Source organism: Furipterus horrens, unplaced genomic scaffold (assembly GCF_987537825.1).
Source record: "Furipterus horrens unplaced genomic scaffold, mFurHor1.1.pri manual_scaffold_13, whole genome shotgun sequence".
NCBI lineage: Eukaryota > Metazoa > Chordata > Mammalia > Chiroptera > Furipteridae > Furipterus > Furipterus horrens.
The window spans coordinates 326,147-351,455 of NW_028327183.1; the positions used below are offsets into that span (position 1 = coordinate 326,147).

The 25,309-nt window shown below is 52.4% G+C and overlaps 1 protein-coding gene and 1 long non-coding RNA gene across 2 annotated transcripts in view; one reads left to right on the forward strand and one right to left on the reverse strand.

Annotated features, from left to right (window-relative positions):
* Nucleotides 1-812: 812 nt before the first annotated feature.
* On the forward strand, nt 813-2,174 carry LOC149993894 (uncharacterized). The gene is made up of 3 exons (XR_016507701.1): nt 813-1,154; nt 1,876-1,948; nt 2,136-2,174. It is a non-coding gene; the product is annotated as an uncharacterized LOC149993894 (long non-coding RNA).
* Nucleotides 2,175-3,343: 1,169 nt separating this feature from the next.
* The window catches only part of DPY19L3 (dpy-19 like C-mannosyltransferase 3), a 29,226-nt gene continuing 7,260 nt past the window's right edge, over nt 3,344-25,309 (reverse strand). The window contains exons 4-18 of the mRNA XM_090261427.1: nt 24,019-24,140; nt 23,286-23,431; nt 21,834-21,957; nt 21,227-21,361; nt 18,262-18,393; nt 16,987-17,088; nt 15,605-15,678; nt 15,252-15,410; nt 13,874-13,996; nt 13,443-13,554; nt 12,819-12,875; nt 9,344-9,426; nt 5,124-5,256; nt 4,741-4,899; nt 3,344-4,366 (exon numbers count right to left, since the gene is read on the reverse strand). Coding sequence (XP_090117553.1) covers nt 4,205-4,366; nt 4,741-4,899; nt 5,124-5,256; nt 9,344-9,426; nt 12,819-12,875; nt 13,443-13,554; nt 13,874-13,996; nt 15,252-15,410; nt 15,605-15,678; nt 16,987-17,088; nt 18,262-18,393; nt 21,227-21,361; nt 21,834-21,957; nt 23,286-23,431; nt 24,019-24,140 — 1,823 coding nt within the window. The 3' untranslated portion in view covers nt 3,344-4,204. The remainder of the gene's footprint in view (nt 4,367-4,740; nt 4,900-5,123; nt 5,257-9,343; nt 9,427-12,818; nt 12,876-13,442; nt 13,555-13,873; nt 13,997-15,251; nt 15,411-15,604; nt 15,679-16,986; nt 17,089-18,261; nt 18,394-21,226; nt 21,362-21,833; nt 21,958-23,285; nt 23,432-24,018; nt 24,141-25,309) is intronic.

Here is a 25,309-nt window from a genome sequence, read left to right on the forward strand (position 1 = left end):
GCCTGGTCATCGACGCTCCCTCTGATTGATTTATAGCCAAGAGGGGGAACTGTGGGCGAAACAGGGGTTTACAGAAAGCAGCCTCGCGGGGCGGTCTGATCGTCGTCCCTGACTGGGTGGGTGGTGGGCGGCCTCGCCCAGGCTCATCACTTCCGTCACTTCCGTAGTGAAGGGTGTTGAGCCAGCCCTGCCCCTTGTCTCTGTACATCCAGGTTAACACCCTTGGGAAACGCCTCTTCTATCCTGTAATCGGACCCCAGCCTTGCTTTCTCCCACCTCCCTGTTACCTTCCTTAGATTCTAAATGCATAAAAGCATCTGTAGACCGTCATTCTCCGGAGCATTTGAGACCTGCTTCCCAGCAACTGTCGTCAGTTTGGGTCAAAGCGACTCATAAAACCTCTCCAGTCTGGACGTTCCAGGGTGGACTCCTCCCAGCTCCCCCTTCCCTTCCTCTCCTTTTCAGTAAATTGATTTCACGTTCCACTGTGGTGCTAACACTTGCATTTGGAATAAGCAGTCCTAGAAAGCAAACTTCTGTACATGAAACGGACAGGAAGGGTGAGGTGAGTTTCAGAAACCTCTCGGTAGGAGGGGCGCTGGCTGGTGTCCCGTGCCAAACCGCACCACACGCTCAGTTCACTCGTCCCGTCTCACTCACCCACGCCCCCCACACCTGCCCCGCGGTGGCAGACCCTCCGGCAGAGCTGTGCTCGCTGAGCAACCAGCGTGTGAGCAGCCCATTTGCATCCAAGAGCCAAGAATAGAACCCGTGAGACCCACTGCGTGTTCTGGAGGGGAGGGACGCCCGTCTCCCTGAGTGTTTCTCGCGGCTGTTTCAGCCTCTGCTCCGATCAAGCAGGTTCGTCAGCTGCACACTGTTACCAGAATGTGACCGCCACCCACGTCCTGGAATCACAGAGGGCTGAGAGATTAACCAGGAAGCAGAAACAAGTCTGAAGGTCCAGACAGAAAGTACTCACCGCTTCGAGGTCCGGCTCTGCCGAGAGCAGCTCCCAAGGGACCGAAACTGCGTGACCTTGAGGTTCAAGCGGGACAGATACACAGCCACCACTCCAGAACCTGGGAAGAAAAGCCCTCCTCGCCCGCAGGGGCCTGATGCCTGCCAGCTGACGGTGCTCTGTCTGGCTCCTAGTAAGTACGTTTCAATATACTGATTCCTTGGTTCTTGACCTTCAAAGAAATGAAACCTCTTGCATAACTTAAGAGCTTTATTTAGTGTATACTCTCCATATGATTCGGCACAAGGTATAAAAGCTCTTTTTAAGATTTTACCCAGAGGATGTAAACCATACAGAAAGGCCACAGAACGTGAGCCACCTGCTTCCTCAGTGTTCCTCCGTGACAGGCACGTACTCCTTCTAGGCCAAAGGGTTGTCACATGGAAAGTCTGTGACAATATTAACCAAGATATATGATCTGAGAATGTTTTAAATCTTCCCATTAATTCCAAGGTTTGAAAAATGGACTATCATGCCAATTTAAGTAGGTTTTGGCCAAAGAGAGCTGAAATTGTTGTCTTAGACCAAGTTCAAGTTCTCAGCTGACAGAGCCCCTGTTGGGTGTCACAGAGGTTGAGAAAACCACCTTCCAGGGCCCACCAAGGGCCCTGGGTAGCACCCTGATTTGCTCCTGGCTAATGTATCTGCAGTGAATTCCTGTTTCTTAAAAGCCTGTAACAGACGTGACCGGAACCTTTCAATGATGGTGGAGCCTCTGTAGCCACGGTGACCGGTGTCGGTGTTGGGCTGTTTGGTGAAGCCTGCAGGTTCTGGTAGAGGCTCCAAACCTGACACACACAGGTGCCCCCCCTGTGACCCTCCGCGTGGCCCTGACGGCAGCTCCCTTCCCACAGGAATCGCATGGCTGCCGTGATCTGAGTGCATCGTAACCTTCTGGTCAGACCGGATCTTTACAAAGAGGAACAAGTAAGTACTTAAGTCTGTGAGGCCGTCTAAGCTCAGAAATCTTGAATTTTGCTTTAACAATATAACTTTTTCAACTACACCCAATTAAAAGGAATTTCTATGAGCAACTCAGCCTTTAGCAAAGAAAATCAAAGCCTCGGTGTTAATGTTTGCAGAAGCAACCCTTTGTTTTACCCCATTTCCCTAGGTGTGCGTGAACCGTGAACTTAGCGCAGAACCTGCCTAGACAGCGCGGGGCTGAAGGCAGAGGGGCGGCCCCCGTCGGGCTGGGCAGGCAGCTCACGGGCGGCGGGCGGCACCTGCTGAAGGGGCTGGGGAGCCGGGTAGGTACGGGGTCTTTAGGGTGTTCACTCTGAGGCAAACCAAGTGCGACTGTGTCCCTGAAGACAACCACAATGCGAGGTCCTTTCCAGCAGCAGCAGCCAGAGGTGTCACAGGCCCGCAGGAGCCGGCGGTCAGTCCTCCCCCGCCCCCACCCCACGCTCTGTGAGCAGCAGCTCACGAAACGGGCCCTGAGGAGCACTGAGGTGCTCACAGCACTCGCTGGGACCTGGTCCCCGGAAAGGCGGGTATGCGCTGCGCGTGGTCGGGGCCTGGCAGGTGTGGGTCCGTGGGCTCGGTCCTGCAGGTTTTCTGGGCACGCATATTTTCCACTGGAGACTGAGCACCGAATGTGTCGGCAAGAGTGACACCCAGGCTCTCTGACCGCCACCCCATGATGAAGCCAGACCTGAAAACCCTAGACTCCAAATGCCCAGTGCTTTGGTTGGTGCATGCAGGAACAAACGTTTAACATAAACGGAGTGACGTCTGAGAAGGCTCCAGACCCTGCAGTCCGCCACGTGGCGCCTCCCGTGGGCTCGGTGCCCCGGGTCTCAGGCGCTGGCCGAGGTGTTCACTACTTATTGCCCCAAACTGCAGGGACACAGAAAAGATGTACGTCAGGAGTCTCAGTGGCGTATGTAATAAACCCAGCTACTGTCCACTTTTGTTTCAGTAAGTTTTCATAAAAGCCGAGTGCCCGAGCCCATGTCCAGCCTCCTTTGGAATCCTGCTGGGTGAGCGGTTACTGGGTGTGAGGCGCAGAGACGTGGGCCGCCTGCGTCACGATGCCCGCGGGCACTCACCCACTGCTACGGCAGGGAAACTCGGCGCTGTGATCTCGGGGGTGGGGGCGGGGCGGGGCAGGGCTGGGGAGAAAGCTAGTGTCTTCAGCCACCATGATTTAATTAATTGCACAATGTGCTTTTACCAACAACTTCTACACGTCTCATTAGAAATTAATTATAAAAGCAGCCATCCAGACCCCTGAGCAGGGGCACACAGCGCTCTTCCTCGCGGGACGGGAGGTGCTGGGTTCCCCGGGAGACCACAGCCAAACGGGGAGGAAAACACTCTCTGCCAAAAATACTGTATTAATGCATTCGTTAAGATACAATATTTTAAAAATATTCAGACCGCAAAGTTCTAGGCTTTAAAAAATACAAAGGTTAAAACCAAAATATTTATAAAATCTTGCAAATGCAATAAAGGTAAATGAGTACGAAATAAAGAAAAGGGGTCTGTCTGGCAGGGTTCGTCACACAGCGTCACAGGTTTTGCCACAATAACACTGACCAGCAGGACAGACACGGCCACACGCACATTTCCGCTCCTATGAAGACTTCCAGTGTGGAACCTGGAGCCCTTCTGTGTCCAGCATGAACACATGCACAAACACGCACAGCGCAAGACACGTGTTACACATGATGTTTTAGACAGCACAGAACAGTTTTAGTTACAAAGACCTAACATGATTTTTTTGAAATATTAAAAGCATGATAATTGGAAAATATTATAAAATTTCTAGGTGGGACAGGACAATAGTTTTTAAAAAGCCACCAGCTGGTCTTCACTAGTGAAACAACGCTCAGCAACGCAGCCGTGCGGGTCCCTCGTGCGGCTCGGCCGTCACCGCCTCGTCAGCCGGAAGCGCAAAGCGTTTGGAATCCTCACAGGTGTGGTTCCCCACATGAAACGTCGCTGTTCAGGCCACCTGTGAACACGGGCTGTTTCCCGACCACGAAGTCCCAGGCCACCCGTGGACGGTGGCCACACTGAGCCTGGAGGGAAAGACGGACGCACGAGAGAGAACGGAGCTGGCTGAGCTGCGTCAGCGTGTAAACATCTGCAGGCCTTGTTCATGTCACAGCACTGGGTTTGGGCCATCCGATGACGCAGAAACATTGTCTCAGAAACGGACGGAGCAGGAAGCTGTCACTTGCTTCTGGCCAGCTTGTAGACGTGGAACGTCTTGTTCCGGAACACCCGCGTGAAGAGCTTCGTGTAGGCAGGCAGGTCCCGCTTCACCTCCTCACAGAACCGGGGGTGGCCTGCCTGTTTCAGATCCGGGTCGTTCTCTCCTGGGCCGTCCATCACCTGGAGCCCAAACAAAACCCAGTGTGGCTTGGTAAAAAAAATTCACATTTATGAGAGACAGCATGCGTGGGGACAAGTGTCACGTTTCCTTAGTGGACCCTAGTGGCCTGCTTTCCATGTCCGTGGCCACTGGGGGTCCCCTGGGGCCCCGGCCCCAGAGGTGAGTGCCAAGGCAAGGGGCCACCTTTAGTGGCAAAGTGGCACCTTTAGTGCAGCAGACACAGCTCTGACCCTGGGCCTAGCGCCCTCCTCTTCCTCCTCCTCCCGCCCGAGGGACGCAGAGAGGCCAGCGCACGGTGCCGTCTGTGAAGCACAGCAACGCCACCACCACCCAGGACGCCAGCGGAGCCCGCCCTCCGGGGCCACGCGCTCACGTGTCCGTTGGCCACGTCCAGCAGGTCACGCAGCCGGCAGCCCCGCCGGTGCCTCCGCTCGTAGCAGATGCTGTCCTCCAGGATGACGTAGTCGGTGCCCAGGGCCCGCAGCAGGGTGTGCACCTCCTCCGGGGGCCTCCTCGCGTAGATCTGGTAGACCTGCCAGCGGTGGAAGCGGCAAGGGGTGGTGAAGATGGGACGGGGCAGAGCACCGCTCAGGTCGCCCGTGAGCAACGCTGCTCCCTCCACGCGGGCGGGGCCTCACGCGGGGGCTGCCTGAGCACTTCCGCCTGAGGTCCCCTCCGGCCCTGGGGGCAGCGGACGCCTTGGCCACCCCCCCCCCCCGCCCGCCCCCGAAGCCAGAAAAGGCGCCGGGCGCTCACCGCCCTGGTCCGGGCCCGCAGGCCGCTGTCCTCGTAGTGCGGGTGGTTGGTGAGGGTCCGGCCCGTGCACAGCTTGACTCCGGCCAGCAGCTGCATGCTCCCAGCAAACACCGCTGTCCCTGGGGTGTCAGCGCTGAAAGAGGCGACAGTCCCCATTACCCGCTGCCAGGTGCTCACGGGCAACAGCGCGGCCAGCACCGCACGGCGTCCGCGCCAGCCTGCCCGGAGCAGGCGCCCGGGTCGGAAAGCGCAGGGGGCTGCCTGAGACGCTCAGCCGCACTCAAACCGTTCGCAGACATCCTGCACCTGGTTTGGTTGTGAAGCTGCTGACCCGCGGTTCTGACGGGTCTCCTGTCGCCATGACCTGTCTCAGGCTCCAGTCGTCCAGGAAACCCCCGCCCCCCGGCTCTCTCCCCAGGGGCAGAGCCCAGGAGGAGAGAAGGCCGAGTTACTGTGGCCTTTTGTGTAAATGCAGCTGAAGGGCTGCCTCCTACAAATTAACTGTCACAAAGCCAAAAACTGCAAGCGATCAGGCCGATTTCAAGGGTTTTTGTTTAAAAAAAGCAAAAGAGATCCCAGAAATTACTACAAACTGCTTTTCAGGAAGAAGGAACCAGTGAGAACAAGACCACGGAGAGCCCGCGATGCTCCGCGGAGGGTAAAAAGTGTTCCCTGTGTCCCCCCCAGGCTGGTCGCCGACAGCGTGGCCTCGGGCAGGGGCCTCCAACACCAAACCACAGCGCAGGGCCTCCCCGCCCCCCCGCGGCGGCTGGGCAGCGCCCTGTCGGGGAAGCCTTCTTGCTTCCCTGACCCGGGAGAAAAGAACCTCAGTAGCTGATTCAACTCCCTCCCATTTTTTGGAAACCTGGGAGGACCCGCTAACGGGCGAGGCATCATGGGGAAGAACACGCCGTGTTCCTGCACCCTCCCACCCGGACCGGCTGCCCCCCCCGTACGTGAGGGCAGAGGAGCCCAGGCCAGCCTGGTGACCAAGACGGCTGGGTGTCTCACAGTCACCGCTGAGACCCGGTGCCCTGCAGAAGGGCTGCAGTGGACAGTCCCGGGGGTTGGAGGGCAGGGCATGAAGCCAAGCCCTAAGCTCAGCCCCGACCCACAACCCGATACTGTTTCATTTATTCCAATTTAGTGCTAATCCAACAGAGGCCTGAGGGTGTCCATGAGCAAGACGCCCTACAGCTCAAGGGGTCATATTTGCAAGTGGTTCACTCTGGAAAAATTCAAGACTTTCTTTCCAGCGATGGAGTTCTCCTTCACTTCAGTTCAGGGCAGGCAGCTCCCTGGTCGGAGCCCGGAGTGTGGGGGCCAGGAGAAGCTTCAGCGGGCTCGGCTGTGCGGACGGGGCGTCACGCTGACAACAGACCCAGGTAGGTGTCTGCTCCATTCCCTGAAACCCCCCCCCCCCCGCTTCCAGGGAGGCCCTGACCTTTGCTCCCCATGGTCAGGAAACCTGGGAGGTTCAAATGCCATGAGAGGCACGGAGTTTTGTGGAGGGCTCACAGAAATTCAGCTCCCTGCCCGCCTGCCCCGCCTGCTCTCCACTGGCCTAGACGGCCCCTGCAGTCGGTGCTCCAAGAACACTGCGGGTTAACGCCTCAGGGCACTGTCTTGGGTCCCCGGACCCAACAGGCTCAGAACGTGGGAAGACGCGGCCTGGCCGCCTGGCCAAGCAGAGGCGGGAGCTGGCTGTCTGCTTGGCTGTCCCAGCATCACTGTGAATCCATAACAGGGACACACACAGAGCTGTGTACAGCGCAGTTTATAACGGAGGCGGCCTTGTTATCTCTCTCTGACATTGCTGAGGGCCTACTATGTGCTATGTCAGCCACTCCCACTGCAGGCAGACACTTCCCAGCAACCAGGCGCTCCGATGCTCTCATGCGTCTGTGCGTCCCCAGGGGTGCTGAACACGGAGCGGTCAGCATGCCCCACGCCCCCCAGGATGCTCGGAGAGCACCGACCCCCACAACCCAGTGGGTGGGGCCGTCCCCAAGGCAGTGGCGCCGCCAGGCACAGCGGGGGGGGGATGTGCCACACGGCTACTTAGGCTTCCTGAGGAAAAACATTCAAGAGCTCGTTCACGGGCCACAGGTCTCATTGTGTGGCCTCGTCAGCGAGAGCCAGGAGTTCAGGAGAAACGTCCAGTCCAAGCTGCTGGATCCTTGACTTTCATGTCGGACCTTGTCTTGTTCAAAATAGCCAAGGACAAGCGCCTGATGCCTATAGAGAGCCCTGCGCGTCCCCTCTGCGAACGCCTGACTCACACTTGGCTCGGCGTGGCTTTCTGTCCCAGCCGCGTGGCACAGCTGAGGGCCCGTGCCTCTCAGTGTTTACGTGGCTCACTCGGCAAATGCAAAGGTGCAGCAAACATGCGAAGTGGAACCAAATGAGAAACACACGTTTTCTAACCCTCAGAGCCTGAGGCCACTGCCCTTCGGGTTTTCTGTGGGAAAGGTCTCAGGCGCAGGGGAAGGGACGGCCTACATCTGACATGTAACGCGTTCTTAGCCACCATGCGACACTCCTCTCCTAGAGGAACACAGAGCATCCTGACCAGCGTCTGAACGGGCAACGCGGACAGCGGGAGGGGAACGTGCTCCAAGCATGCCTGGCCCGGCTCCACAAGGGACTCGCTCTGTAAGGAGGCCACTGGGTGGTGGCAGGCACCCAGGCCAGACGGGTGCACATTATGTGATTACATGTCATTCCAGAAAGCCCTGACGGCACTTTGAACAAATACCATCATTTATTTTTGAAACTTGAAGCCCCAACAAGTTAATTACTGTTGATCTAACGGGTAAACTGAGCACTAATGTGAGAACATTTGCTTTATCTACACTTCAAAGATTTGTGCAGTTACGGAATATTACAAAAGGATTCATTAAATACGAAAGCGGTTCCTAGGCATTTAAGTATTGAGCTTAGCCTACGTCATATTTCAAATACATAGAGCAAGACTTTCTGCTTTGATTAGATGCCACGGCAGTTTGGTCCGTGTTCTCTTAGTATATTGAGAAAATATTGTGCAACCTCTTCACTGGGAAGGCACCATTTCCAGAAGCCAAGTAGTGAACACGTCCCACCTCGAAATAAACCCACAGCCTCTTGTGACTGCATGGGGACAAAGAACGCCAGCAGCAGCTGAAGCCCTCTAAGGACACAAGGGGACCAGGTAGGAGCCCCCTGGTGCTGTGACATTTGGCCTCGCTGCACGACACTCAGGCCTGCTGGAAGGGGGGTTGAGAACCCCCTGGGTTTTCACCTCTGTAGCCAGGAGACACCGCCAGCCCGGGGGCAAATGGGGACATGAGCGGACCCCCGGCTCCTCCAGGGAAGACTCCTGGGGGCTCATGTCCACAAAATGTCCTGGCACGTGAATGAGAAATTTAATCCCAAAGGAGTCTTGGTTTTATACTTTAAATTTCTACTCCTCCAAGGAACTAAAGACAGAAATAGACATTTTCTATTCCTAGAAATTAGAACTCAAATTTTTTCCACTCTAACCGGTTAAGTTCTCACTGTCTCACCATGGAGCCAAGAATAAGAATCTGTATAAAACCCACAGGTCGCACTCAGAGCCCTCGGCTACCAAACGCCCGCCCCGCGCACACCGGAGCGACGGCAGGCCGCCCGCGCGGGACACACGCGCCGCTGCCTTTCGGCCACACAGCTGGAACAGCGCGGCAGAGGAACTCAGTTCTGCTGGCGGGAGGCAGGTTCATTCAGGAGGCCCTGTGCAGGCAGACTGCAGACCTGTGGACCCTGGGAGCACCGGCTGCCCCTGTGCGGAGAGGCTTTGGCTCCGTGTTTTCCACGCGCTCCAGGCCTGGGCGTCATGTGAGTGTGGCCTGAGTTAGTGGAAGGATGAACCGTGTGAACGCTCAGCCAGAACCCTTTCTGGGCTGGGTCCCTGCGGGCCAAGGGCTGTTAGAACCAGCGGTGACCGGATGGCCCTGCGCCACTCAGGCCTGACACTTTGCCCCCCTCGGCACCCTCCCCACGTGAGGTCCCCTCTCCACGGGGCTCTGGTGGCAGAGAGCAGTTCTTGAATGAAAAAAATTATCTCCAAATACAGAGCTTTAAAGAAAAGCTTGGGAATGAACATGTCTCCACAATTAGGCTCAGAGAAAGGCAGGAGACGGCCTGGAAGCCTGCAGACTCTGGGAAGGCGCGTGAGTGGGAAGGTGAAGAAATCCTCTTACTTAATCCAGTCCATCAGCTCCACTGTGTCTGGGTCATAGAACTCCCTCAACTCGGACAGCTCATCCATCATTCCTGGCCAGAACTGAAATTAAAAACAACACAAAACAAAAACAAAATCCACCCCACCCCCACAGCCATCACTGAGGTGGGAGGAAAAGGCAGGCGCTGCCTGTCCGTGGGAGCCGGGCACCAGGCAGCGGGACCCCAGAGCGGAGCCCCGCGGCGCCCCCTCCACTGGGGCGCGTCAGCGGAGTCTGAGACGTTTCCCAAACCAGTTTGAGCCAAAGCTCATCCTGACTGGAGGTGTTGCCGACTTTTTAAAATGAGCTTTGGTTTTACTCAATAAAAACGCTGCTGCGCGTGTGGTTCTAGTGAAATGTTAACATGGTGGTGGGAGCAGCAGCCACAGGACAGCGCCCGGCACGGCAGGAAACTGCGGCCCCGGCCCGCGCCCTGCCCTTGGCGCTGGCCGCACGTGCCCTCGGGAGACAGCAGTGTGGGAGCTGCGGGCGCGCTGTGGAAGCCAGCACACGCGGCTCCGCGCAGCCTGGAGACGGGGGCGGCAGGAGGCCCAGCAGGCTGTTGACTTCCTCCTGCGAGGTGTGGCCCTTGGCTCAGGGAGGGACCTGACGGGGCAGAGCAGCACCCTGACACCTGACTCCAAACCCAGCCCCCTCTTGCTCCGGGATGTGGGGGTAATGCGATTATGTTTCCTTTGTCCTGGAAGTCTGGACCAACACTTGGACATCTATTACCGTCACTGCAGGTGCGATGGCAGAGAAGCGGCCCTGAACCGGGACCCCCCGGACAAACTGGTACGTCCGAGTATATTTATGCTGCTGGGGCCTGCGACCGGCCAGTCACTGGAGGGTGTGCGGGGCCCAGGCGAGCGGCACACTCGGAGGCTCCGCCTCGAACAGAGCGCGTCTAATTAAACAACTAACTGAGTGCTAATGGTTTTCGGAAGTGATGTCACCATCTACACCCACCCTGAGCGAGCACCAGGACGCGCTTCCCGGTGGGACCACGTGCCTGGGCTCCTCCGAGGGGCAGGTGTGACCATGTTTAAGAACCACTGGCTGGACCGCACAGTGCCTGACGGGCTCCGGCTGCGTCAGCCCCGCCCCGCCCTCCTCGCGTCCCCCTCTGTGGCCGCTCCTCGGGGAGACAGGCCGTCGGGTGTCGGCACCACGAGTTCCAGGTTCCAGAGGAGAAGAAACCAAACTCCTGCTCAGATGGTACCTTTCTAACGTTCCAGGATGACTTTGATCATCAACAGAAATAAGCTTTTTAATGATATGTTCTAATGCTTTTGCTATAAAACATTTTTAAATCTATGATTTCAATGGATAGTACATATTTTTCAAGTCTGAAAGTTGCTGTTATTAATTCTGAAAATGTTAAAATCTAGCAACATAGCCTTAACCAATGTGAAAAAAAGTGCTGAATTAACTAAATGTTGTTTCTAAATGATCAGCAATAGTTTATATGAAACTTTAACAACCCAAGGAAGTTGTCAACATGGGGGCAAGAATATTATTAAACTCTTGATTTTAGAATGGAGACTAGTCAATGCTTTTCCCTTCTAAACAGGACTATCCTGATGAGACATACAGCAAAATTAGTATTATGAACAGGAAAATGTGAACTCCTCACTGTGTACGTAAAACTCAAGTCAGGCCGTGAAATACGGGTTCCTGTTACTTACAGACAAATCTGCGCAACCGCGGAAGCAAGGCTGCCGGGGTAATGGCTCATGCACACGCCATCTTTCTTGTCTTGGGGACTTCACATCTCGTGAGCCGGGGGAGCTCAAGTCTCTGACCCGCTTCCTACAGCAGCTTCTCCTCAGCGGGCACTGAGACGGGCCGGGGCTCGGGGACCCTCCCTCCAAGGGGCAGCACCAAGGTTTCCCGGGGTTCTGCGGGGAGGGAGGGACCTGCCCCTCCCGAGACATTCTGCAACGTCTGGACACAGTTCTGGTTGTCACCAGTGACCTCTGGTGAGTTGCAGGCAGGGAGGTGGCTGGGCCCAGGACACCTGGTGCCCGAGGACTGTCACCAATGTGGCCACGCAGAGTCCAGCCTCTTGGGGCCCCAGCCGCAGCCAGAGGGCCGGGACAGCAGCTCTGGGCCCCACTCCCAGAGCGTCTGACTCAGCGGCCGGGGCCACAGCTCCAGATCCTGTTTGCTCTGCCCTCCCTGTCCTTAACAACAGCGAGGGACGTAAGTCCTGAAACGGTTCTTAAAAAATCAGTAAAACCTGAAGTAAGTGGCTGAGATGGTAAGAACTCAGCCGCACAGAAGCAGCGGGAAGGCGGAGTTAGCGGCGAGGCGGGGACGGGAGGGTCCGAAAGTGAAGTCACCTCATTTGTCATCCAGCCTGTGTCTGCTTAGCCCTTAGCTGCTGCTTTTCAGGTGTTTGTAAGACGCTTCATTTATTCATGTCACAGTGACAGCATCCCAGAGGCCGGGCGGTGGAAGCCACCTGGTGCCGCTGTTCCCGTACCTGGGAGCTGACTCAGGGCTCTGCCGGGAACGGTGGACGGTTGGATGGATTGGAATATGACTGGAACATTTACAATGGGATCATCCAACACAGCGATTACTTTTTAACCTAAACCCTTTGCTTCAAATAAAATCTTACAGGGAAACACGAGCCAGTGCACTGCACAGCTGAGCTGCAGCTGACCCTCTCTGTGGGGACCCCCCCCCCAATGACTCGTCTCCCAGACTGGGGGCTGCACGCAGCAGCTGGCAATCCACTGTTCTAATTAAAATTTGAAGAAAGTCATTGGAACTTAACACGTAAGTTGTTTTTAAACTTTTTTAAACTGAGAGCTCACTTGGCTAAGGCAGCCTGGGTTGCCAGCGCAGGTGACAATCCGAGCCTCTAAACACCGAAGGCGACAAAACGTCCCAGTCGCCACCACGGCCGATGACCCAACTCTTGGGCGCGAAGCACAGTCAGTGCCATTTCAGAAACCAGTCAACTGAGGACACGAAGGACTTCATGGTCCCTCCAGACCTGCTTGCAGGCGGGGCTGGCCTCCGAGGCCTCTAGCGACACGGCCCCGCCCTCTTCACGGGCGACTGAGCGGCTCACGACCTCAGCAGGTGCGGGGGCTCTCACTCCACGTAAAGCAGGTAATGGGGAAAATACTGTTCCTGCTTTTTTCACCTCAAAATAGCTCTGAAAACATCTTTATTTTCAGAATTTGCATCAGCTGAAGAGTGAGCCAAAACCAAAATTTGTTAGAACGATGAAACTGGAGTAGTTTCTGCTGTGTGTTTACTTCTTAGAGACTGTTTGGGAACCAGACCAGCCTTCTGATCCAAGCCAACTGCCGCAGAAGCTAAGGCGACCTTTATAACCTCTGCAGTGCACTGTCTGCCAGCAACACACCAAGGTCACCCAGTCAAAGCAACGCCCTGCGACTTAGATTAACGGCGAGAATGAGGAAATCAGTCTTACCTTATAGCACAGAGAGAGCAGTATCAGCGTCGGGACAGAGTACCGCATTACACACGTCTACGTAAGAAAGACAACATTTACATTACAAGTGTCTTCAACACTCTTGCCTCCCAGTTTTACTCTGTAAACACAGGACTTTTTAAAAAAACAACAGAAACGTAACTTAAGGGGGCATTTAGTGGTGTCTCCAACACGCAACGCGGCAGACCCAGTGGCGGGCCCAGTCGCGCAGAAGCCCGCAGCTCCAGCCATGCCCCCGGTGGCCTCAGAGGGCAGGACGACGCACGGCGGCCCTGACGGGAGGGCTGTGACCCACAAGGTTTAGGATAACACATCCTAGTCCCAGAGGTGGCTCTGGACCACGGGATTAATGGCAGTTTTTAACTTTTCTTCTTGTATTTTACAGTATTCCCAAATTCTTTACAATAGGCATATCTAACTTATGGTCTGGGAAAAAATGATTAAAAAGTAAAATTAAAAATTAAAAAATTCCTTATAAAATCATAACGTATCAATGACCTATTTTTAGCTTCCATCTCAGTATCCGTTTCATCAGACAGGTGTGTGGGCAATGATTAAATGACACAGAACTGGCAGGACACTGAGGTCACAGGCGGCACTGACCCTCGCTGGGGTGTACAGGTGGGCGACCTTCAGCAGCAGCCCCCACACTTCGGCGCTGCACAGGCCAGAGGCTGCAAACACGCACAGGTGTGGCGTCCACAGGTACTTCATCCTGCAAGGACAACGGGCGGAGGTCAGCCCGAGACAGCTGTGCGTCAAATCTTACCAAAACTGTGCAGAAACATCTCCAAAGGTCAGCCACTAACTGCACTGCCTTCTGAGAACGGCACGGGAGGAAAGACAGGAATGTCACTAATGAGGGAAAAGCTGCTGTAAATGAGCTTTTGTTCTGGGAGGAAACAGCAGACAAAGGACATTTTGTGGGAACCATGATCATTAATGAAGATGATGTCAGTTTCCAATTTTACTGCTGAATTATGTCAGGTAAAGAGTGGCTGAATGAAAGAATCAATCAGATAAGACAAAAATACCTCATTGTACTCAATGCCAAGAATCCAAACAAGATGGTGTGTATCAGGTTGTAGGCAGTTTCTGGCCTCAGGCTGATCGCACACGCTCCCGTGTGACCCATGAACGGCTGGCTGGGAGAATCCCTGGGTAAGAAACATGTACAAGTTAAAGCTGGATACAGAATTTTAATTTAGTCAAAACTTCAAAAAAGAAGATACAAGAAACTTACGCTTTCATATATTTAGAAATTAGTTCTGTACGATAAACTACCACTGACCATTTTGTTTATGAGGCTAAAAGGGTCATCACATAAGTGCATCAGTAAGTAGAATAACTAAAATTTAACAAATTTCATTTTAAGTAAACATTTAAAGTGCTTCAATCCTTTAAGTTATAAGAGAATAGCAAAAAAAAAAAACAAAAAAACAAAACAAAAACTAGTCCTGAAATCATTGAAACTAAGAGATCTTGAAAGATGTTTTGTTACCAGTGCTTTTCAAGTTTTTACAAATAAGAAAAATTAAAAACGCATGCATAAACTTGGAATTCGGTTTCTCCATGAACCACTGATCACATTTTAAGCTGCCAGTACCCACTGGGTGTTTCTAACCGGTGACTTTCCATCACACGTGCGTAGTGACCTCACCCAGCTGGACGGCAGCTGCGTAACGTCCCGTGGGTGCTGTTTTCTGTTCACTGACTGCTGTTGCCGGCGGCTTTCTGCCCGGGGCCGACTCACAGTCCAGGAAAGACCCTTGAGTCAGTCAGTGTCCCGCCCGTCAGGCTGTCACTGGTTGAGGAACATGGATCCCTCACCCTACAGCCATCCTCGCCCTCTCGGTTTGGCGGGGCGGGTCCCTTGTGGGGAGGCTCAACATCCCCCTCTCTCTGCGCTTCTCACAAATGTGCCAATGGGTCTGGGGCGGGGGCAGTGAGAGCCCAGGTGTTTTCCTGGCAGGAACACCCGTTGCGTGCCTGCACTGTGCCCGTTGGGAAACATGCCCGCGTGTCCGCTTGGTGGTGGTGGTGGTATGTGGGTGTGGGCGCTGCATGGTCATCGTGAGGAGGTGACACAGAGGCCCCACTTGCAGGTAAAGCAACACTTGACCAGGGCCCCAAGGCTGTGTGATGCTGCCATGGTCAAGCAACGCTCTTGACCTCCCTGGAAGCACAAGCAAGTTGCAGCGAAGCTCCAGGCGCTTTCCCACGGTCTTCGCCTGCCCCGCAACGCTGGCTCTCACAGCCTAGGCCCTGGCTCTCAGGATGGCGGATCCGCCCTCCTGGACGCCCCCCACTGAAGCTGAGCAAGAGCACCCTGTACTTTTAGCTCAGCCATCTCCCGGGGACGCGGGGAGTTCACAGCCGCACAGCCCCCTGCGTGTCTGAGGTCCGCCGCACCTGAGGTTGCGGAAGGCGACAGCCAGCGCGGCCACCAGGGTGACGCACAGGACGAACACGTGGGCGTGGAAGAGCAGGGTGTTTGCAAGCCTCCCGAACGTGCTCCAGGGCAGGAGGCCAAACGCCTCCTCACACAGGTACAGGTTCGCATCGAAGTCTCTGGGGCGCAAGTGGAAAGCAGATGAAATTCACGATCAGTCAACTAGCGTTTTCCTTAAAATGAGCCTGAAGTTAACAGTGGGAAGCACAGTAACTTCAGTTTTAAAGTCTTTGCTGCTCTAATATACAACGTAAATCTAGATATTTTTTAAGAAAAAGAATTAAAAAAACCAAGATTTTAAATTTATCCATACCTTGTTGCTCCGAAGCCAAATTTCGCCTTCAGAAATTTAAATATGTGTTCATCTGACTTCAGGTGAAGGGTTTTCTGTTGGGGAGGGACAAGCGCAAACTGCCCTCAGTGGCGCCCCGACGGCACAGTGGGCTCTGGGGAGCGGGAGCTGCCCACCCCTTCTTCCCAGCAGAACCCTGTCGTCAAACAGAATCTCACGCACAAGATCAGCAGGTGAAGTAGATCAGAGACGGAGGTTTCAGGGATGGAGGGGGCTGAAGCCCACTGAGGGTAACTTTTCAGATCAGAAAACCAATAATCCGATGCTCTGCAGCCTCCCATGGGTGCATCGCCCATAAGGCGCATGTGGCTGTGGGCTTCGGGCTGCGACCAGTCACACAGTAACCCCAAGGGGGTCGCCCACACGCCTGGGTTCACCATTGGTGATTATGATTGTAATTCACATCGTTTTATTTTTGATTTATGGCTTACAAAAACCGATACAATGCAAATGGGGAAGAAACTGTATCAGAAGAAAAATGAAGGTAGAAAAGAAAACGAGGCCAAGTCCAGAAGTGAGGGTGGCACAGAAAAAGCGTCCCGGAAAGACGGTATGGACCCCACCCGCCCACACCCACCACGGCTCAGCGACACGCAGGCAGCTGCGCAGACTCTCGCCCAAGGACTGAGACACAGGAGAAAGGCAAGGAGCCTTGCAGGCTTTCTTCCCCCTAAGTCCTGTCACTGTCACTGTAGGTCACAGGCACTGAGCAGGCGCTGTTCTTTGGGGGGTAGGAGCAGTGGCCCCCGTGCGGCTCTCTCCGCCGCTCAGGCCAGGGCAGATCCCCAAGAAGGAGACGCGCGAACCCGCAGCTTCCCCAGGTTCTCAGAAATGCAGGCCGCTCTGCACGGATGCGGCGAGGGCGTGCGCCGACCGGCTGAGAACTTAGCAGGGAGGCCCCACAGAGGCATGGTTTTCCTTGGGGGTCACCACACGACATGGCCCGCAGGCACGTGGCCTGTCCCGAGACCCGCCCTCCAGGGACAGAAGCACGTCCGGGAGGCAGTGGTTCTGAGAGCAAAGCAAGGTGATTTATTAACTGAACCCAATAAAAATCCTGCCATCTTGTTTTTTTAGCTCTGCAGTACAGAAAATGATCTCTAAAAAGTAGGGTTTTTTAAAATTGAGACAAATACTTGTTTAATGCTTTTAAAGTTGAGCTTCTAAGAAGTTTAATAACTCAAAAGATAAGTTCAAGGTAGAGCATGTTAGAGAGAGACTAGAAAGCAAGGGCTAAAGTCAAGAAAATAATCCTGCTCCTGAAATAAGTCGAAACTGAGCCGCTGAAGTAGAACTGGCAACTCTTCAGTAACACCAAATTAAATGTCATTTTATTAACCTACCTTAATGACGTTGTTGAGGAAAAACGTCAAACATAAGACCACAGATAAATGTAGCAGTAGTTTCCCAAGCCTATTAAAGAAGTTTCCAGTTTTCAGATTTTTCTAGAAATTGAAAGAGTTGAGTTTTAATTCTTAAATTTTAATATAAATTCATTAACACTTATGGTTGCTCAAGGACTTAAAACACTGGATCATGCAACATATAGGGAAAATGTAACTATTAATTTTCATAAGTTTATATTGCTTTAATATTTGCAATTTTCTTAAACTAAACGAATCATTTAATAAGAAGCTCCGTAAAAAGGGAAAATGTGTCCTCGGCAACCAGCGTGCGCAGTCGGCCCCGCGCGGTGCTCAGGGCGCTCCTACTGAACAAGCCTTCAGACCGTTCGCCTGTGAGGCCTCGTATCCCAGACGCAGCTCCCCACGAACGAAAGTAAAGGTCTGTTATGCTCTTTGAAATCTGCTAGTTTTTGTATCACCCTCAGATAACTTTACAGATGATCAGATATCATGGTACTTAGAGTTCAAATGCGAGTGATGCTTACTTGTAATTAAGGTAAAAAGAGTGAATGAGAGCTCGTTTTGGATCGTCAGCTAAAAAGCTGTTTCTAAAATTTAATCATTTGAGTTTGTCCAGAGCAGCTCTCACAAAAGACGGAGAAGAAAAAGGGTTTGTTCCTCCCAAAGCAGAAAACAAAACGTCTCCTCGACACAAAGGTGCGCATCAGAAGTGTTTCTCACATGCTTATGAAAAAGACAACAGGCTTTGTGACATTACGGAGGAAAAACGGATTTTTAAATCTCATGTAAATTTTAACTCTAGATAATAAAGCCAAAAGATCAGGCTGATGTTTTCAAACACGATACTCTATCTGTAAAGGTATTTATTTGGATTTCCAAGAGTTCTTTATAATTCGCTGAAAAGTCAGTAACCAGGTGCGGGAGTTGGGGCACCTGGAGGCTGGGCCGGGCGCATCCCTGCCCCTCCCACTCACGCACAAACAGAAGTCTACAAGTTCTCTCTTTTGTTTCAACTTTACAGCCATGGCATTCAAGCAGGCATCTCTGGTTAACCCCTGAACTGAATTAAGATTCCAGTTCTCAGAGAAATAATAAAAACAGTAACGCTAACCATGAACTTCCCAAAACAAAATACCGCCCTTCCTGTTTCTTAGTGGGACTTTGCTCACATGTGTCCCTTAGACTGCTGCATGAAAATAAGGTCCCACAAACCACACTATTTATGTAAAACATTTATGGACAGAGTCCTACCTGAAGCTTCCTTACAATTAATACTGAGAGGTTAAAGCTGATAAGCAGCGACCCAAGGATCATGGAGTTGAGAAACTGAAGGGCGCAGACAAGCAGCAGAGCCGTGACCTGAAGCGCGTACAGCCACGTCGCCTGCAAGAGCCAGAGAGCCGCTCGGGTGAGGCCTGCATCCATCTCAAGTATACAGAAGACACGTGCCGCGTAATACAAGCGAAAAAAGAAACCGAATCACATACTTCTGTTACTTAACCTTCACTACAAACACTTGGAACTCTAACAGTAATTGAAGAGGAAACAGTGGACCCTGTGAAGTGGGGGAGGCAGACAAGGCCCTGAGTGCGTTCTGGAAACAGGCAGGGCGGCCTGCACACTTTGCTTCCTTCTAACTCCTCAGCTACGGCTGCCGGCGGCCGCAGCATCTCACTGCGTTCCGTTACTCCCACTTCCACGCTCTAGGGCCGTGTCTGCGCCACTTCATTTTATCTGTGTGTGGGCCACTCTCCCAGGGACTGGACCCCGTGCAGAAGCAGGCACGGTGCGGCACCAAGGACACGCTACTCGTCGGGCAGATGGGATGCCCACACTGGCCTTGGTGCCGTTGGGACCGGCAGGAGGACCCGCTGGGGTGACAGATGGAAATGTGCGTAAGGAGCGCTCGCCACTGGCGCTCTGGACGGAGCAAAGACTGAAAGAAGCAGAACTCCACCCACCTGGACATAAGAAAATGCCTCAAAGTAAAACAGAATAAAGAGCTGATACCTTTTGCCTTCTCTTTCCAGTTAGATCATTTTATATTCATACTGCCTTATAAAGAATTTCATTTACTCAGCAGCAGATCAGATGTCCCCCTTGTTTTGCTCTCTAACCTCAAAGGAAACAGACCTGTGTCGGGCATTGCACATACTGCTAAGTGGTCACGAGTTAACTCGTGGTTTCGGGCCCAAACGTTGTTGGCTGGTCACGAGTTAGCTCGTTTTGCACCTGCATTAGGTGTTTCAATTTCTAAAATTCAGGCTAATATAGGATGTTGTAAAATCTTTCTTCATCTTGTTCAATTGTGTTCACTTCACTATAAAAAAAGTTATTTTCTTGATATTTAGGTTTTTGTCCCAATTTTAGTATTACAAAAATTTCAACCATGATGGATTATGATGGTGAAGAATTCTTCCTGAATTACATGCAGATGCTTTATCTGGTTGTCTGAGCGATTCTGAAATATACCGTAGTGATTTGGAAACTGACAGTTTATCGGAAGACAGTTATCAGTCTGATATTAGACACCAAAACGGCAAAACGAAATGTGACAGAATCTGGAAGTGAAAGTGACTTTGAAGAAGAGGGGATTGAAAATGGTATGACACCAACTTTGGAGGGTTGTTCACACATTTCCGGTGTAGCTGTCGGTCCTAGGGATCCACAGAGCACCAGTGAAGTGACGGACCTACTTTGTGTGATGATGTTTTTGATTTATTTGTTTCTCAAACAAATTTATACCACTGCCAAATGGAACAATTTTATAAAAACTCTGCTGAAACTTTACCATGGACGTAAGTTACCACTAGTGACATAAAGAAGTCTCTCGGCTCATGGGTGTTGACAGGACAAACTAAAAATCCCATTGGAGACATTACTGGTCAATGGACCCTTTGGTTGAAGCACCAATATTTCCTAAAACCACAAGCAGAAAGAGGTTCGAGCAAATTCTTACGTTTTCCCATCTTAGTGATAACTCACATAATACATCTAGTGAAGACAGACTATATAAAACTAGACCTCTTTGGGTTACTTTATTCCAAAATTCCAGCCTTTGTATTTACCTAAACAGGAGTTACCCCTACATGAAGAGGACGTATCAGCTGCAGAACGTACAAAAAAAGTTATTAACACGTATATAGAAGATGTGCACCAAGTTCCATTTCAGCTCATTATGTATAAATAAGGAATATACTGAAGTCCATTACGGTGTTTCACTTCCATCCTCAGTCACGAAATAACAGCCAGGGACATGAGGCAGCCTCTGCGTGACACTGCCGGTCAGCAACATGTTAACAGTCAGGCCTGCGACACACACACTCCGAGTCGGGTGAATGTCACTATGAGAACTTTATAAAGTTGTTACATACCCACTAATTTCCTTGGGGAAAAAAGTCAATAAATAGCTACATACTTTAAAAGAGCCATCACATAAATTAAAATTTGTTATCTTTAAGCAGGACAGTTGATCTAGATATTTATGCTCCAAATAAATGTACGAGGAGAGGCCCAAAAAACCCCAGAATTTATTTATTAAATTGCGCATTTGTTCTTACATGTTTAAACTTCAGTCACCTTGAAAGTACTCTCCATTTGATGCCTTTTGGTGCTTCTGCTGTTTTTTGTTTCACCTCTTCCACATCCGCAAAACGTTTCCCTTTGAGGACTTTTGCATCCAGGGAAACAAACAAACAAACAAACAAAAAGTTGCTCGGGGCAAGATCGGGTGGATGGGGCTGTGGGGCACAGGGGGCGGGGAGTGTGTCATGCCGCTTTTGGTCAAAAACTACTGAACACTCAGCATGATGTGGGCAGGTGCACTCGTAAGTCACCCATCAGGAGATGGGCAAATGCGCTGAAAGTCTTCAAAACAATTTCACTGAAGCTGAACGCAGCCTCTCACAACACCGCCAGCTGGTGCTCTGATACAGACGGGCTCCTAGGACGCTCACCTGGCAGGGGAGGCCTGGACTTCCAGGGGCCCGCCCTCCAGATGATTCTGGGGTTTTGGGGGCCCCCCTTCGTATCATTTAAGGTACAATAAGCAGAGTAAGTTAAGGTGGTCAAACGCGGCTGTGTGAATCACCAGCTTCAAACACATTCCCATGAGCCACAAGCAGCGGCGGCCTCATGGTTAAGCACATGCGTGTCCTGCTCCCTCTGCGACAGCAACACTGAGTGAGAACCACGCGCCCGAGTGGCTGGCGCTCACCTTCTGGGCCGGCAGCATGTCCAGGGAGTCCAGGGCGAACAGGCCGAGCGCCTGCAGCAGCATCGTGAACTGGGTGAACTGCCACGTCAGACTGAAGACGAAGGTCGCCAGGAAAACGGCAAGCAGGGCCAGCCTCTGTGGAAAGACAATCTGGTGTAATTCACACGTCGCTCGTGATAAAAACCTCGCAGACAAGGCTCCGAGAGAGGCCAGATCTCTACAACCAAACAGGAAAGCCATAAACCGCTGCTCCGCACACGGCTGCATGGGCTGTTTGAGCTCTGAATGCCCTGCACGGCCTCAGCACAGAACTGCTCACTGGGGTGTGCGGGCCCCGCCCGGGCCTCAGGAGCAGCGGCTGCAGAACCCGACGGCTCTGCAGGCGCTGTCCGTGGGCTTGCTGCACTGCCGGCAGGGCAGGCTACGCAGGGCACATTTTAAACAAGAGTTTTCTTTGCAAAGGAGGAAGAGGCTCTGAAGACGACTTCTGTTAACTTGAGTTAAAATAAGGCCTGTCCACGGGCTCCGGGACGCCTGGCATGCCACCACTTCTGAAGCCTGGATACACCTGGAGGGTAAAAACGTAGTAAGTCTCGTAACAACTTACTTCAGACCGGGGCCGCAGGTCTGGTCTCAGGAAACACGTGACAGCTGCGACCTGAACCGCGAAGAAGGGCAGCGCCCAGTTCTCCCGCAGCGGGACGGTGAACTCCACCCTGGTGGTGTCGATTCTGCAGCAAGAACACACAGGGACCACCCTCGTCCTTACGTCCTGAAGTGACCGCTATGCTACGCTAAGGACACTTAGGTTCTGGTTGTTGGTTCCCGGGAATGACCTGTCCTCCTCGCATCTGTCCTGGGAACATAACATCGGCACCGAGAAAATTCGGGTAACCCGTCCACACCAACGTAGTTCAAGTGGTGGACTGGGGCCCCCTACAGGAGGGTCCACGCTGAGGCCCTGCCGCTGCTCCCAGCGTCATTGGCACCCGCTCCCCGTGCCCTCCCCGCTTCAGACATGAGCCCCGACCGGAGCCTTGCTGACCAGCGCGCAAGCTCCCTGCCCCTGGAACGCGACCTCTCAGGGCAACCACGGGTCAGCTCCATCTCTGCGCGCTCGCTCTGCAGAGCCGTCCGACTCATACTAGGCGCTCAGCAAACGTCTTTCATTTCCTCTTCCTACGACAGGAACCCTGACTCGCACCTCCTCTTGGTGGGAATAATGCGTTTGGCTCAAACACAGAGAGGCCGCGCAGCGCAGTGGTCTCACGCCCGTCTGAGCCGCGGCCAACGCTCGGCCGTGTGTACACGGATGCAGACATGTGCTTGGTCTGTATACAGACACACACACACTCACAAATAACAACGCTTCGAGTTAACCCTCAAACTTCCACGGTGGGAGTGATACCTCCTCCAAAGGCTTGTTAAAAATACACGTAAAGCATTTTGTCGAACGCTTCGCGTAGTCTCCACTCAACAAAGTTAAATAAAAAGTAATTTGTTTAGGACTATAAAATAAATGTTAGAACTTGTGTTCGAGTTTGTATGACTCCTACTTAGTACTGGTGTTTCTACTGTAGGTCAGGCGATTTTTCAGGATATCTTGAATATGTTTTTAAAGAGTCCTATTTCATAATGCTCCGGTATTCAGAGGTAGCTAATGAGATACTAAGAGGTCCTCACATTTGTACGGCGCTTCATGCTTTGCTCCCTGTAAGCTGCACACACCCCTGTTCAGGCTGAGCGAGGTGTTATTATTAAATGTCTTTGAGAAATGAGACCCGTGGCTGGAGAAACACTGACCACACAGCAAACTGGTAACAGAATCGGGTTATTACGAACAGCGCTCTTGACTTGCTGCTCCATGTTCTGTTCCACAGCTGGAGACACATGGACGTAGGACCCCCCCCGCCTCACTCACTCAGACAGACAGACGCCACTGAGCAAAGGCTCCCACACAGACAGACGTGGCAGAACAACCTTCTCTGAGCTGGAAATGAAGAAGCTTCCCGTTTGCTCACGTTTATGAAGGGGGACAGGCACCCTGAGCCCAGCTCACCTGTTTGTGACGTACCAGGAAGCCGCCAGCAGCCCCGCCAGCCACGTGCCACTGAGGAGCCAGCTGGTCACGTAAAGGGCTGCGACATAGACCGCCTGGAGTCCGAACAAGGTGTAGATATAAAAATAAACAGGCTCCAGATATTTCTGTAAAAGGGACCAGTAATAATTATGTCAGGGAAGCCCTAACTGTCTCCTGTTCATTAAAAAGCACAACAGAAGAAATTCAATATCCAGAAGCCTGGTATTAATCCCAAGCAGGAAGCCCACGTCACTACAAGAGGGGAAGAGGCAGCAATGGCTGAGGCCTCTGACGTCATTCTTTAGACAAGGTCACACCTAATTTTGTCCAGTTTTACCTTATTCACAGAAGTGCGCACTGGGATTTGCTAATTTTCCGGTGTTTTTTATTTCAAAGGTTAAGTGAGGAGTGAGTACATGTTTCCACATGGAAATACTCATCACTTCTAGATTGCCTGGAGTCCAAACAAGGTGTAGATATAAAGATGCCTACACACACATATAATATGCCAGGGAGCATCTACATGCACACAATATCCTATGAAACGTAATGGAAAGCGAAGTTCACAGTGTTTGTGAAGATAATCAGGACACTGTTGTGTTCATACAAGTCCAGTGGAAGGTCAGAATAACACACGTGGGACGTCAACCCCAAACGGCAGATTTCGATGTTTATTGCTACTAACAACGTGGTGTCGCAGAGCAGAACGTACCTGTATGGGCAGAACTTTATATAAAACACCGAGGAAAACCTCTTGGTAAATGTTCATTCGTTGAAGGAGGTTGATTGTCCTCATAGATTCAGTTTTGTTATCATACATTAAGCCATGGAAACCTAAGGTTGATAATTGAAAAATCAGGAAAAACAATTACAACGAAAATTATTCGCTGACTCACAATTCATCATGGGGTCTAAGACGGGCCCCGCTCGGCGTGGAGGCCTGCTCGCCCCCAGACCCTGCACCCCGCCCCCGGGCCCGTCCACGGCAGCAGGACAGCCAGAGGACAGAACAGGAAGGGGCACCGGGCGCCAGCAAAACCCAGCAAGTGGGAAACTGTCTGACAGATCAATCAGTGTTTCCAACAAGAAGTGATGAGAACAAGTGGGAAGAAATGTATAGATTAAAAGAAAAGAGACAGAACAAATGACTGCAATGTCCGGCCTTTATCTGGATCTCAGACGATGAAAAACCTATAAGACGTGGGAACCTGTTATGGGGTTTCCTTCTCCCCTCCCGTCTGTTTGGACCTGCTCAGAGTCACGCACCTAACGCCGGGTGAGCCAAGCTCACGGCGAGCTTTAAAGAGAACAGTGTGCCACGTCTGCACCAGTTTCTCCGCTCAGACGCTCCCACGGTTTTCACATTTGGGGCCTGGTATTTCTTGTTGTGCAGACTGACCAATGATGTTGCTGTTTAAAGACACCATCTTTTTCTTTTTTTGCAGGGGACATGGAGGTGGCACGTGGGGTGGGATCCGCTGTCTGGCCCTGGGCCACAGGCCCGGCGCCCCCCCAAGCCCATGACCGAGCCCAGCAGGTCGGAGACGAGGTGGTGGGCATGCACAGACGGACAGGGGTGGGGAGGACAAACCCTGCGTGGAGGCCTGACTCCCAGGAGCCTGCAGAGCACTGCTCTGCCTTCGGGAAGCCCTGGCCCAAATGTGGGTGGGCATGTGTTCCATGCACACCGCTGACTTCCAGCCAACGGCTGAAGGAAGGTCCCCTCATACTGCCTGCCTGGGACCCACCACACCCCGGGCCATCAGATAGTTGATGAACACGGGCCTTTTACATCACAGAGTTCCAGCTCATAGGTGCAGGAGGAATGACAGAATCAGACCGTCATACTGTAACTCTACAAAATACTGGGCATGGGCAATAATCCTCAAATGGCTGCCAAAACCATCACATTTTGGCTGACGGGTAATTTACCCCATTACGGATAAAACTGCCTCTCTACACAGGAACTGACTAGTTAATTTTTATGGCACAAAAAGAAAGAT